A 15,000-nucleotide genomic window follows, 5' to 3' on the forward strand; every position below is an offset into this window, starting at 1 on the left:
TAAGTTCTCAAATTTTGATTGTCAGGAGATGTATTTATAAGATGTTTAATTTCACCAAAATTGGAAATGCAAAGGATTGATTTACAGTACTACGGCGTTCTTTGTGCCAGGCTGTACTTGAGGAAAAATGTAAACAAAATGCAGAATAGAAGAGCACCAGACAGGAAACCATATATTTGGCTGCAGAAATTGGCTGCAAACGTAATATTAATTTGATTTCTTTTCAATCCTTGGCTCACTGTATTTATATATTTCATTATAGTTGTAAGGACTTTTATGGGTAATTCTTTATTATTTGGACATTGTCACTAGACGTATGTCTCAAACTCCTTGTCACAAAATGTATTCCAGTAAACTGAATTGCCACGATTGGGAGTGCCTATAGGGGAGGGTTGATGAGAGGCTTGTGGTATTTTTCACAATCTTTTTCTTTTATTTGTGGCATTACTGTTTTTGTGTCTAGACTATTTTTTGTACCAATGACTGCAACCTTTAGCTCACTATTAAAATGTCATCTTTAATTTGCCCTGGTGTAAAGTGTTCATTTTGTTAAGATTTATTTTGAAATTGTATTGTGCAAAGGAAACAATATCCTCACCTGCACATTTTGAAAAAGTAGATGTGCTAAAATAAAGTTTCCAATCTGGTGTTAGCAGCTATCATTCCTTTAGAATAGAGGTATTGTAAGACTTTTCATGTCATGTTTTAGAACATATTTGAAGAATATTCATATTATGTGGAAGTGAGAAACCCATTTTATAGTATACAGAAACAGCCTTTTTATTTCTGTTTTTACAATCAGATTCAAAGAAATCACATATTATTTTCAGACTGATTTTTTTATATCCATTACTTTCAGATATTATTCAGGTGAGAAGAAGGCCCCTGTGTTGACCATATTCATCGGGGGCAACCATGAGGCTTCTAACTACCTTCAGGAATTCCCCTATGGTGGGTGGGTTGCCCCTAACATTTACTACCTGGGATATGCAGGTGTGGTCAGATTCGGAGGGCTGCGAATTGGGGGCCTTTCAGGGATTTATAAGGGCCCAGACTACCTCAAAGGGCACTATGAGAAGCCACCTTATACTGGGGAGTCAGTCCGAAGTGTTTATCATGTGCGAAACCTTGAGGTCTTTCGGCTAAAGCAGGTGAGGCTTTTTTAGCGGAGGAGGGTCACTTGACAAATTTGTCACTGTGCTTCTTGTTCTCATTGTTGGTGGCTGTTTTTTTGTTATCTTTATTTTTTGGTATGTTTTCAAATATGCATTGGTTTTCCCGATTCCTTTCTTTGTTTGTGCACTTCTCATATACATCAGCTGTGCATGCCTAGAGATCTTATTTTTCTTTATGACCATGTTACCAACTTTTCAAATGTTAATACATTCAATATTTATATTACTTTTAAATATTCTAATACCTCTAGGCATTTGTAATTTTTATTGTGACAATGTACCTAAAATTTCCATTGTAGCTTTCAGGTGAGAGCGATATTTTCATGTCCCATGACTGGCCACGCGGCATCTACCATCATGGGGATAAAGAAAAATTACTCAAGTGGAAACAGCATTTCCGTTCTGAAATAAAGAATAATACGCTGGGTTCAAGACCGGCAGAAGAACTCTTAAAGAAAATAAGGCCAAAGTACTGGTTTTCTGGCCATCTTCATGTCAAGTTCCCCGCTGTATTGCGACATAAGGTAGGATCATTTACAATTTTTTTTTGTGTGTAGTTTAATTTTAAGAAGCTGTTTAACTAACCATGATCTATGGAGGTGGTATATTATTGCCAGGCAGTATTAATATAAACTTGAACACTTCTGAAAGAGTGAAATTTCACTGTTGCAGGTAAGTACAGTAATCAATAGTAATTAATCAATATAGGGTGATGGCAATGTTTGTTTACATACGTTTAGGTAGATATGTGTTGAACTTGGGCTTTTTAGAAAGTGCACTCTATATATCAAGCTTTATTATGTGCAAATAGAATTGCCAGTTTTAATTAAGAAGGATGGAACAAGGGTATTCAAGTAACTTTAGAATGATTTTAAGAGGCATGGGAGCTTTAGAAACTGAAAAATATGTAAAGCTATCGGCATGAAGTGGGTGATCTTGGGTGTGGTAAGACTAGGTCACAGTGTCCCCCAAAATGTGATTCTGAAGGTCTAATTTTTTGTTGTATATTTAGAGGATCTTACAGTGGGATTATTGTTCTTTGAAGTTCATAATACTTTTTTTTTATAAAAGTTTATATTTTAACGGACTGGTGTCTATGAAAGTATGAAACTTTTGTAAAGTACTCTCGTGTGTCAAGTGCTGATAAAAATGTCTCCTAATTTAAAAGCCATTCTTTGTAGTATACTAGATGCTGAAACTGCCTTGTTCTTATGTAGTAAGATTGTTCTGCGAACAAGCAGGAAGAAAGGTGCGAGTATCTGCAGAAATCTCTACAAAGTTGTTAGCTTATATTGCTGTTTTGGTCATTTTCTGAGTTTTAGGCTTCTGTTGCCTTGCTTTTCTTTACATTAGTTTGATTCTGAGTCTTTTTGTGTTCCTAGTTTCTTCCGGTCCCAGTAAAATAGAGCTTTACTGTATGTGGTTAATGATGATGTTTACCCTTTTTGCATATATCTGGCAGCTTTTGTTAGTTGCTTTTTCCATAGCATTGTTAGATGGGATGTAAAGCTATTCAGATGTCTAATTTCTTGCTGTTTCGAAACTGCAGTTGGAAAACGGCCTTTTTGTGCAAAATACTGGAAAACTTTTTCTGTGGAGATAATGCACAGAAATAGCAGCACAAAGAAGAGGAATTGTGACAGAGGAACCGGAAATTGATGGTTGGAGATGCATTATGGGATGAAAAGAGTTCTTTGAATCAGTGATGCGTTTTATAGTAAAATGCAATGGGGTACTTGTAAATTATGTTGTGATGTGCATTATTACTTATTTAAAACAAGTGAGTATAAGCCATCATGAATAGATTTCATTTGTACATGGAAATAGTATTTTATTTTGAGGTTTTGAAAACAACAAATTCAAACAATTGGGCTTGTTTAGGGGTATCTTTTTGCCTTTTATTTGTCTCTAGCTTTGGTCTTTCACCCTCTCTATTCTCTCTCTCCCTGTATCTCGTGCAGGATATGCATTTCATGTCCGCTGTAGGTTTACTTCATTAAATGTCTACATACAGATGGTTCACCAAGGAGTCAGTTGTTAGTACTACCTATCTCACTTGTTTATATGATCTATAAAGATAGCATAAAAAAAGGGAAATCAGATGAGGTCACTAGTGCATACAGATTAGGTCATTTGTGGCTGAGCACTTTTGCAGCCATCTGTTTGCAATAAATTTCACAAAAAGCTACAGTGGACAGTGCATGAAACTGCCATCAGTGGGTTAACTATTAAGTTCCATTTTTTAATACACTGACAGGTTTATAACAGTCATGTTTTGAGAAAATAGGCTTGTCAACATTGTTTACCACAGTTAGTCTATCAAGTTAACCCTAATTTATTATATACAATTATCATTCATTTTTGTTCCATGTATATTTTAGTTGATAAATGGTATACTAGGTTTAGTCTTCTAGGAAAGTTTAAAATAATGATATCAATTTAACACCTAGATGGTCAGCATACATGTAGGTATATATATCTGCTGTATACTGTGCAAGGGCTATGTCACTCCTCAGGTTTTGTGTGAGCCAATAATTGTTGCTAGCCATTCCGATACACTTGTTTTGAGTCCTTATGGAAATTTCTGCTTGCTTTTAACTGGGAACACCATGGATGAGATATCTTACTTCGACCTGGGGGGCAAGAACACATCAACATATACTTCAAGATGGAGAAATGTGGCTTGTCCATTGCTTATGTTTGCATATTAAGAAAAAGGCATGTCATAAGCCTCTGTTTGGTTCAAGAGGGCCACAGATAACTTGTAGGTATTTTTTTTTTCAATTGATGATGAACATCAGTTGATGATGAATGTGTTTTAGAGGTTAAATGTTACAGGAGAGCAGAGAATGTCAGACAAACTTTTTTTTCATTCATTTTAGAAGACATGTAACACTGTAAAGCTGATGTTACAATATTATTTATTATTTTTCTGTTTGCATTTATTGTTGACCCTTGACTTGCTTGAAAGTTAAAGTTGCTCTCCTATTTACAGCTCGTTAATATAAATGATGAAAGAGTAGTAGTAGTAAATGCCCAGGTTTTTAAACTAAAGGAAAGCAAATACAGATTAAAATTATATTACCAGCATTGAGAAGGTAGCACATCATTGGTCATTTGATAACCATGTTATTTTAATGGATTGTTGCCACCATTGCCAGCACACAACGAAGCAGTGAATGGGCATTTATCTTCGTGAAAATTTTTAGGACTACATTAGTATATTTTTGTACCAGCTATATCACTAGGATCACATTTGTTATGCACCAGTGCCAGCATCACGAAGAAGTTTAACTGCGATAGTACATGGACGAGGCACTGTGGGAAGTACACTCCAACAACAGAAAAATATTTGAGTATCATGAGAAATCCATTTGTAATGCCTGGCAACATCTTGAACTTCTGTCTTTTCCTCTTCTTGACTCTGTCTTCCCCTGTGATAGAACAGTCATGGTAAGCATTAGAGCAAAACACACATCATTCATTCATAATGTTGTAACACCCATTTTATGTCTTGTGTCTGTAATGTGTCTTCCTACACATTTCAGTAGTATAATGATGCATTTCAGAATATTCCCCCCTTGTCCCCCAACTCTTGTTTTTCCTCCCCCATTTGGAATCCGTCTTTAATTAGCTGCAGTCTTATTTAAAATTTTCCTTAGCTTTTCAAAGTCGGGTAGGTCCTTTGTGCAGGTACCCATTTAGTGCTCTGGTCCATCCTCTGGGCCCATCCGCAGAGGCCAGAGCCAAGACGTTTATCTACAAATTCATCTTTTGTCCCCAGGATTTTATAAACTTCCCTGTAATTGCTTGGAATCTCATATTCTAAATCCTCACACTTTCTGTCCTCATATTTTCAATAGATGTTCTCAAAGCAAAATGGTTTGATAGGCCACATTTTCCCTGCTGGATTTTTTAATGATTTATTATTATTGTTATTGTTGTTATCATCAATATTATTATTATTATTATTATTATTATTATTATTATTATTATTATTATTATTATTATTATTATTATTATTATTATTATTATTATTATTATTATTATTAATTATTATTATTATTATTATTATTATTATTATTATTATTATTATTATTATTATTATTATTATTATTATTATTATTATTATTATTATTATTATTATTATTATTATTATTATTATTATTAACATTATCATTATTATTATATTATTATTATATTATTATTATTATTTTTAATATTATTATTTTTAATATTATTATTTTAATATTATTATTTTTAATATTATTATTTTTAATATCATCATCATCATCATCATCATCATCATCATCATCATCATCATCATCATCATCATCATCATCATCATCATCATCATCATCATCATCATCATCATCACCCCCACCACAACTACCACAATACCATCATCACCACCACCACCACAATGCCATCATCACCACCACCACCACAATGCCATCATCACCACCACCACCACAATACCATCACCACCACCACCACAACAACAACATCACCACCACCACCACCACCACCATCACCACCACCACCACCACCACCACCACCACCACCACCACCACCACCACCACCACCACCACCACCACCACAATACCATCACCACCACCACCACCACAACACCATCATCACCACCACAATACCATCATCACCACCACCACCACAATACCATCATCACCACACCACAGTACCATCACCACCACCACCACCACAGTACCATCATCACCACCACCACCACCACAATACCATCATCACCACCACCACAATACCAGCATCACCACCACCACCACAATACCATCATCACCACCACCACCACAATACCATCATCACCACACCACAGTACCATCACCACCACCACCACCACAGTACCATCATCACCACCACCACCACCACAATACCATCATCACCACCACCACCACAATACCATCATCACCACACCACAGTACCATCACCACCACCACCACCACAATACCATCATCACCACCACTACCACAATACCAGCATCACCATCACCACCACCACCACAACACCATCACCACCACCACAACAACAACACCATCACCACAATACCATCATCACCACCACCACCACAATACCAGCATCACCACCACCACAATACGATCATCACGGCCACCACCACCACAACACCACCACCACCACCACCACCACCACCACCACCACCACCACCACCACCACCACCACCACCACCACCACCACCACCACCACCACCACCACCACCACCACCACCAACACCACCACCACAATACCATCATCACCACCACCATCATCATCATCATCATCATCATCATTATTATTATTATTGTTTTCAATATTATTATCATTTTTATTGTTTTTAATATTATCATTACTATTGTTATAATTATGTTAATGAATATCTTTTTATCATATCATCATTGTAACTTTTTAAGATTATTATGATGATTATTATCATCATTTTCAGTATCAATATCACCATCAACACCACCATTATTATCATCATCATCATCATCATCATCATCATCATCATCATCATCATCATCATCATTATCATCATTATGATCACCACCACCACCTCCACTAACTTCATTATCATTATCACCACCACCACCACCACGACAATACAATCATCACGAACACCACCACAATACCATCATCACCACCACCACCACAATACCATCATCACCACAACAACACCAACATCATCACGACCACCTCCACAGTGCCACGACCACCACCACCACCACAATACAATCATTACTACCACCACCACAATACCATCACCACCACAATACCATCATCACCACCACCACCACAATAACCCCCATCACCATCCCCACCACCACAATTACCACCACAATCACCACCACCACCACAATTACCACCACAATCACCACCACCACCACAATCACCACCACCACCACAATACCATCATCACCACAACAACACCATCATCATCACCACCACCACCACAACACCATCACCACAATACCACCATGACCACCACCACCACAATACAATCATTACTACCACCACAACAACACCACCACCACCACCACCACCACAACACCATCATCACCACCACAACAACAACAATACCATCACCACCACCACCACCACCACCACAACACCATCATCACCACCACCACCACAACAACAACATCATCACCACCACCACAACACCATCATCACCACCACCACAACAATACCATCATCACCACCACCACTGCAATACCATCATCACCACCACCACTGCAATACCATCATCACCACCACCACTGCAATACCATCATCACCACTACTACCACAATACCATCATCACCACCACCACCACCACAATACCATCAGCACCACCACTATACCATCATCACCACCACCACACCATCACCACCACCACCACAATACCATCACCACCACCACCACCACAATACCATCACCACCACAATACCATCATCACCACAACAACACCATCATCATCACCACCACCACCACAACACCATCACCACAATACCACCATCACCACCACCACCACAATACAATCATTACTACCACCACAACAACACCACCACCACCACCACCACCACAACACCATCATCACCACCACAACAACAACAATACCATCACCACCACCACCACCACAACACCATCATCACCACCACCACCACAACAACAACATCATCACCACCACCACATCCTCACCACCACCACAACAATACCATCATCACCACCACCACTGCAATACCATCATCACCACCACCACTGCAATACCATCATCACCACCACCACTGCAATACCATCATCACCACTACTACCACAATACCATCATCACCACCACCACCACCACAATACCATCAGCACCACCACTATACCATCATCACCACCACCACAATACCATCACCACCACCACCACAATACCATCACCACCACCACCACCACAATACCATCACCACCACAATACCATCATCACCATCATCACCACCACCACCACAATACCATCATCACCACCACCACAACCATCACCACCACCACCACCACAGTACCATCATCACCACCATCACCACCACAATACCATCATCACCACCACCACCACCACCACAATACCATCATCACCACCACAATACCATCTCCACCACCATAGTACCATCATCATCACCACCACCACAATACCATCATCACCAGCACCACCACAATACCATCATCAGCACCACCACAATACCATCATCACCACCACCACAATACCATCATCACCACCACCACCACCACCACAATACAATCATCACCACCACCACCACAATACCCTCATCACCACCATCACCACAATACCCTCATCATCACCACCACCACCACCACCACCACAATACCATCATCACCACCACAATACCATCATCATCACTGCCACAACCATAATAACATCACCACCACCACCACCACCATAATACCATCATCACCACCACCATCACCACCACAATACCATCACCACCACCATAATACCATTATCACCATCACCACCACAATACCATCATCATCACCACAATACCATCACCATCACCACCACCACCATAATACCATCATCACCACCACAATACCATCACCACCACCACAATAGCATCATCACTACCACAACCACAATACCATCATCATCACTACCACCACCACCACTGCCAGCACCACCATCTCAATCTCACCTCCACCATCATCATCAACTCATCTCCAACACCAACACCACCACCATCGTCACCACCATGATCCTCATCATCACTATTATTGTCATCATCTATTATTATTACTATCATTATTATTATTATTATTATTATTATTATTATTATTATTATGTTTGATTAATATTATGTTTGATTATTGTTATTGGATTATTATTATTATCATCATCATCATCATCATCATCATCATCATCATCATCATCATCATCATCATCATCATCATCATTATTATTTTATGTTACTATTATGATTATTATTTTTATTATCATGATTATTATTATCATCTTTTTATTATTTTTTTATTTTCTTCTGTGTGATTAAGCTTTCCTATGTTCGTTGATCACACATTAGCAGCATAGATAATACATTTTCACCAGGCTGCTTACTCTGTGCCTTTCAGGATACACTCAGTGGGGCCTCTTTCCAGTTGACCTTGAGGACGCTTTGTCCGTGTTCATGATTTTTGCAAGTCATATCAGTTTTAATTAACTTTTCCAATACAGGACGAAAATACCCACAAAGCGAAGGTGACAAAATTCTTGGCGTTGGACAAGTGCCTGCCTCGGCGTGACTTCCTACAAGTGATAGAAGTGCAGAATGCGGGACCTCTAGAGTTGAGCTATGATGCAGAATGGCTGACTATTCTACGACTTACCAACCACCTTCTCTCTGTTGGTACACGGACTGTCTACATGCCTGGGCCGGGAGGGTCCGAGAGGTAATTTTATCACGCTGGTGATTGGGGTTCTGTCTGCATCCACACAAGATGATTTGTTGGGTCCTGGTCTGATCCCGGGAACTTGACTGTAAGCTGGTCTTTTTTCGCATTGTTATTGGACCGACACTATTCTTGGGTTCAAGCAGCTTTGGCCCCAACTGGAGCCCCAGCAACCAAGCCGGGCCTTGGCCTAAGAGGAGTTGCGAAGCCTGAATGCCACAATGGTCTTGTGAGGGTTCGATGATCCAGTCCACGGCTGTGATGTGGTGCTGGCCACGGCATCAAGGCAGCTAAATTAGTTCTTTGTTAATTATATTTTTTCCTTGGAAGTTGTGGTGGGGAGAAAATATGGAGGAACATGGTGGAAGTACTGGCAGTCACAAGCGGGTGGTGGACTGTTGTGAACTGCACTGTTACTAAAAGTTGTAAAAGTATCTGTTCATGCAGTGTTTTCAGGGGAGGTGTGCTGTGGGTACTTAGACTTACATAAAAATGATAAATGCTCAGGAAGGGATTTTTGAGATAAGTGTGTACATTGAAATTTAAATTAGTTCTGAATAAGGTAGACAAGATAGGATGTTTGCATGATAGGGACCAGTAGATAATAAACAGGATTTTACCACAATATAAAGTACAAGGCTAACATTCATTGTAAGTACATATATGAGTATATATATAAATGAATAGTAAGAATATCGATATGAAAATGCACCCACTAACTCTCTTCTCCCACAGATACCAGTTCACACCTACAAAGGAAGAGATTGATGACACCATCCAGATGATGGGATGCAACATGAGGGTTCCTCTAGACTTTGTTCCAACAGCACAGTCTTATGAAAGTAGCCAAGGCAAGCCCAAGATGGAGCAGGTGCATATGCCCCAGCCGCTGCTCAACCCACAGACGATAGCATTTTGTGACAAGCTTGGATTGGATGATCCTTTGGCCATCTTACTTGGAGCCAAGAGAAAAGCCCAATCGTCGCCAAAGTTGTCACCTCCAAACAGAAGTCTGAATGACTCGGAGCTTAATATTACGCTGGACTCCTCAAAGATTTCGAATAATCCAGATGAGGTTATATAAATTGACTTTTGATGAGAATAATGGGTGTGGAAAGCCCAGATAAAATAATGGCATATTCTGTCTACTGACTATTGACATTAGGATAGGGCACTTTTTACAGTATCAGTAAATAAAATAAAATATTTTAAAAAACCCTTTTCTTTTCTATAGGTTGAGTTAAGTGATGATGATGATGCAGATATTGTAATGGAAATGACGTTAATTCATGAAGGTGAGGATAATGCTGAAGCCAGTGCTGAGGCTGCCATTGAGGATGTTGTAAGCCCCATCAGAAGAGATTCCTTTTCCACCTCTCAGAGTCCAGGAACACAACCAACAGCTAGCTCTCCACGGTAAGTTCGAGGGAATTTCAAGGAGAAAATTTGGTTCATAGGAATTAGGTTTGTGTTCTTGGGTCATGTGATATGAAGAGATTATTATGTATTTAGTATTAATGATCATGCTACAAGGAGTATGACTTATAATGAATACTTAGAATTTTGTCTTTAATTTGTCTTCATATAAGTTTGCAAACAAAGTAAACTATTCCTGCAGGCTGAAAATAACCCACGGACAGCGACGGGGCCTCTTGCTGTCGGAACCTAAGACCGACAACAGAAAATCTCCAGTTCCCTTCAATTTTGAATCTTCATCAGCTTCGTCTTCGCTAAGTGAGAGTGAATCAAGTCCGCGCAGAAGCCCACAGGCCAAACGGACGAATGAAGCAAGTGACAAGGAAATGTCCCAGACGGAAACAGTTTCATCGTCATCTACCAGTGGGGACAACATGCTGGGAATGAAGAAATTCAAGCGAAGAAATCAGGCCATATACTCGTCAGCAGAGGAAGACATGTAAATAGTATTGAAAACAGGTGCATGATTCTTGTGGTGAATGTGAAGTGAGCTGATATTTTAATGTCTCATAATGAGAAGAGATTGGATTTTGCTCTGTCCAGTGAAGGTGTGTGAATGAATTTTTGAAGTCCATTGTTCATGAATGGATATAAAATTGTATGTTACTTTTTTTTATATTTTTATAATACAAAGTGGCAATACTGTTTTGTCTAATGCTAAGGTGCAAATTTTGTAATCTGCATGATGTGCAGACAGAGGGGTTTGACAAGGAATGAATGACTTTGTGATTGCGGAAATATGTAAAAATACTCTTGAAATTACACAAGTATTGTGTGATCTGGTACAAAGTTTTAAAATTTGCTTCATTTTGTTGCACATGTTACTTTTTGTTTTCATTGTAGTAACATTGATTAATGCATATTTGCAGAAATGTTTTTTATTATCAGAGATGAAGAAATTATTTGTAACAAGAAGTTAACAGGTTTTTCATGTAGACGTTTGAATGCTTCAGGTCCTTGATTTTGTTATTTTACCAAAAGACATACATTCTGTTTTGAAAGTCAGCTGTCACACATTCTTGAATTGTACAAACTCAGCCATGTGTGATTTTAATTATTAAGTCTGCAGCGTTTTTTTGTTTTCCAAGCAAAGTTTTTCTCTCTGCTATATAGACCATTTAGTTCTTGTTGGATTCTTTGTTCTCCTTTTAGCATAACCTCCTCAGTCTCTTTGTAAAACGACTAACCATGAAAAACGTTAGTTTGTTTTCCTCAAAAGATCATGAACATCAGAAAGAGAACCTTCACAAGGATGAAGTGAATAATGAAGACTATTTGTACTTAGAGGAGATAATAAAAAGTTCTGGGGTGCAGCCACAACATGCGCAATGCATTTCAAAGCTTCGGTTGTGTAATGAAATTATTATGTTCATCTTTACCTCTTCCTGCTCTTCTTCACATGTTAAATCACCAGTTGCTTCTTTTCTTTATTTTTCTTTAGTCTCTCGGTCACAGGTTCACTTTATTCCCATGCACAGTCTTCTTAAATTTGCTTCACATTCAGAATGTTTTCAACAGTTTTGAGTAGAAAGTCTTTTTCTGACATTTATTGTGACCTTTACTTCAATATTATTTCAAAGTATCTATAGTGTTTCATACAATTATGTATACTGAAGACAGTTTTATTATATCATAACTAAGGATAGTCATGTTTTTGTGATTGAGTTTATTTGTGAAAGAATATCTTTTACTTAGTGAAATCAGTTGTGTACATTATTTATTTATTGATACATAGATAATGTAACTAAATATGGAGAAATCTATATTATAGAAACTTTCTTGTATATTGTATTTTTTATCCTTTTATTCTCAGACATCTATTACATGTTGGCACATTATCTTCTTGTAGACAAGAAAAAACAAATTAAACCAATATTAGTTGATTATATTCAAGCATATATGTTGGGTACCAATATATGCAAGAGAAAAGAATAACATTTGGAATGCATTTTAAATGAAGTCATACAATAAAATGGCAATATGTCTGAAATAATTGCTTAACTATAAATCTTTATCTGCACACATTGACTGGTCAATAGCACTTGGTGCCTGAGACATGATGTCCAGGTAAGGCACCCTATCCTTGAGGTAAACTTGGTGAGGGTCAACTACTGGAAGATCTACGTCTAAAGTTGCAGCATTAAACCAAATCAAATCTACTTCACTATCATACTTCATACTGATTGAACATCCACAAGTGCTGCAGAAAGCCCTCACTACATGCTCTGAGCTTTGGAATTCCTTGAGAGTTTTCTTGCTTTTGTACTCCAGGTTTGTATCATTCACAGCAATGAAAGTGCAGTGTTCTGAACCGATGGCCTTCCTGCACATGGAGCAGTGGCACCGAAACCACTGTAAAGGCTTGTCGGGAACATAATACTGGACTCCTTTGCAAAGACAAGATCCTGCAACGTTTCCTTCCATGACAGTTGCTAGTGTGTCAGATCTGGAAGACAATACATTTTTTTTTTTGTCATATCAGTGTATTAATTAAAAACTTTCATCAGTGATGCAATATACAATATTCCCATAGCCAGTGTATCGTAGTTTACTTAACACAATAAATTATAATCTCTTGGAACGTTGACCTTATGATATGACACAAGGCAAAATCAAACTGAAATTATACTGGCTTAAAGTAAAATGGTCAACATTTTAAATATTAGGAAAATGGGACCTTTTTGTTTATATAAAGCAGGGTAGACTTGACGTGCAGGCTTGTTGGCAAGGGGGAATGTGGGGTCTGGAATAAAAGCTGACTCAGAGGTCTTACATTTTATTTCATAATCGTTCATTTTATATTATTCTATTTTCATCTTCAACTAAAGGGGGTAAGGGAGGATTGGGTTCATAAGGTCTGTATTGCCAAAAATCAGCAAATCTTATTTTATATTGCTATGATAATCTAATGAAGTCCTACCACCTTTTGGCAAATACAGCGTTGAATTCTACAAAAAAAAAAAAAGGCTGTGACTCTGCTAATATTCATGAATTTATTATTGACAAAGTGATATATTCTAAGCAGATATTGGGATTTTACTTTGCGGGAATCAACTATGGTGACAAAATTTACAAAATCTAAGGTGCTTTTCCTCTATGACATTATCTTTGCAACTGGATAATATGAAAGTTGTACAACACATAACGACCATACCAAGATAGGAAAAATCTAGTGACTGTCATAGAGGAAAAAATCTACACTCATTGATACTTAAAATAATCTACACAGGTTAAAAATATCATTAGAAAAGGAGAACGAAGCCTGTGACAAATATAGCATGGAGACTAAAGCCACAGAATCAGGTGAGGGTCTCAGGTGAGGGTCTCAGATGTTCTGCACTGAGCTGAGAAATGCTAGGTGGGGGTTCAGGGGCTTTATCCCAAAGATCATTTAACAATGTTTGTGGATTCCTAAAAGTCCCCCTAAGGTTACTGGAGAAATATTAAAGAAGGGCTATGGTAACTTTGAAGACAATTTCTAATAAGTTCACTTGTTTCCTGAATTAGTCCTTTGTGACGGATAAAAACAACAGATGCATGCATATCACAGTGAATAAATGACACAAAAAATAATAATTTCAAGGCTGGTGTCTATGTGAAATGAAAAGAATTACCATGAGAACTGCATACTATGAAAAACATATGCCCATACATCATCCTGTACATAATGTAGATAATGTAAAATGTGGAACATATCTGAACGGATGTAAGACATATTCACAAATTTAATCAATGTATGGGATCACGAATGAATCAGCTACCCATTACTGACTAGTTCTAAATAGTCTCAGGTTACATCTAGCCTAATATAGCTTCAAAACTTTAAAACAATTTTGATGGTCAAATCATATAACCTGTTTCGTTCATTCATATCATCTTCTAAAACAGTAAATATTATGGTCGGAAT

The 15,000-nt window shown here is 38.0% G+C and overlaps 2 protein-coding genes across 7 annotated transcripts in view; one reads left to right on the forward strand and one right to left on the reverse strand.

Moving 5' to 3' along the window:
• Nucleotides 1-12,875, forward strand: part of ldbr (lariat debranching enzyme) — a 14,250-nt gene extending 1,375 nt beyond the window's left edge. For all 4 annotated transcript variants that reach the window (XM_027354777.2, XM_027354778.2, XM_027354776.2 and 1 more), the window contains exons 3-8: nt 860-1,151; nt 1,475-1,699; nt 9,403-9,617; nt 10,353-10,692; nt 10,852-11,033; nt 11,236-12,875. In XM_027354777.2, coding sequence (XP_027210578.1) covers nt 860-1,151; nt 1,475-1,699; nt 9,403-9,617; nt 10,353-10,692; nt 10,852-11,033; nt 11,236-11,536 — 1,555 coding nt within the window. In that variant the 3' untranslated portion in view covers nt 11,537-12,875. The remainder of the gene's footprint in view (nt 1-859; nt 1,152-1,474; nt 1,700-9,402; nt 9,618-10,352; nt 10,693-10,851; nt 11,034-11,235) is intronic.
• Nucleotides 12,876-12,879: 4 nt separating this feature from the next.
• Nucleotides 12,880-15,000, reverse strand: part of LOC113803971 (uncharacterized) — a 6,253-nt gene continuing 4,132 nt past the window's right edge. For 2 of the 3 annotated variants that reach the window (XM_027354780.2, XM_027354781.2), the window contains exon 2: nt 12,880-13,539. In XM_027354780.2, the coding sequence (XP_027210581.1) occupies nt 13,095-13,539 (445 nt within the window). In that variant the 3' untranslated portion in view covers nt 12,880-13,094. Of the gene's footprint in view, nt 13,540-13,770; nt 13,833-15,000 lie in introns of those variants that run through there. The other variant, XM_070134640.1, reaches the window with a different exon arrangement.

Source organism: Penaeus vannamei, chromosome 20 (genome assembly GCF_042767895.1).
Source record: "Penaeus vannamei isolate JL-2024 chromosome 20, ASM4276789v1, whole genome shotgun sequence".
In the NCBI taxonomy this organism is placed as follows: Eukaryota; Metazoa; Arthropoda; class Malacostraca; order Decapoda; family Penaeidae; genus Penaeus; species Penaeus vannamei.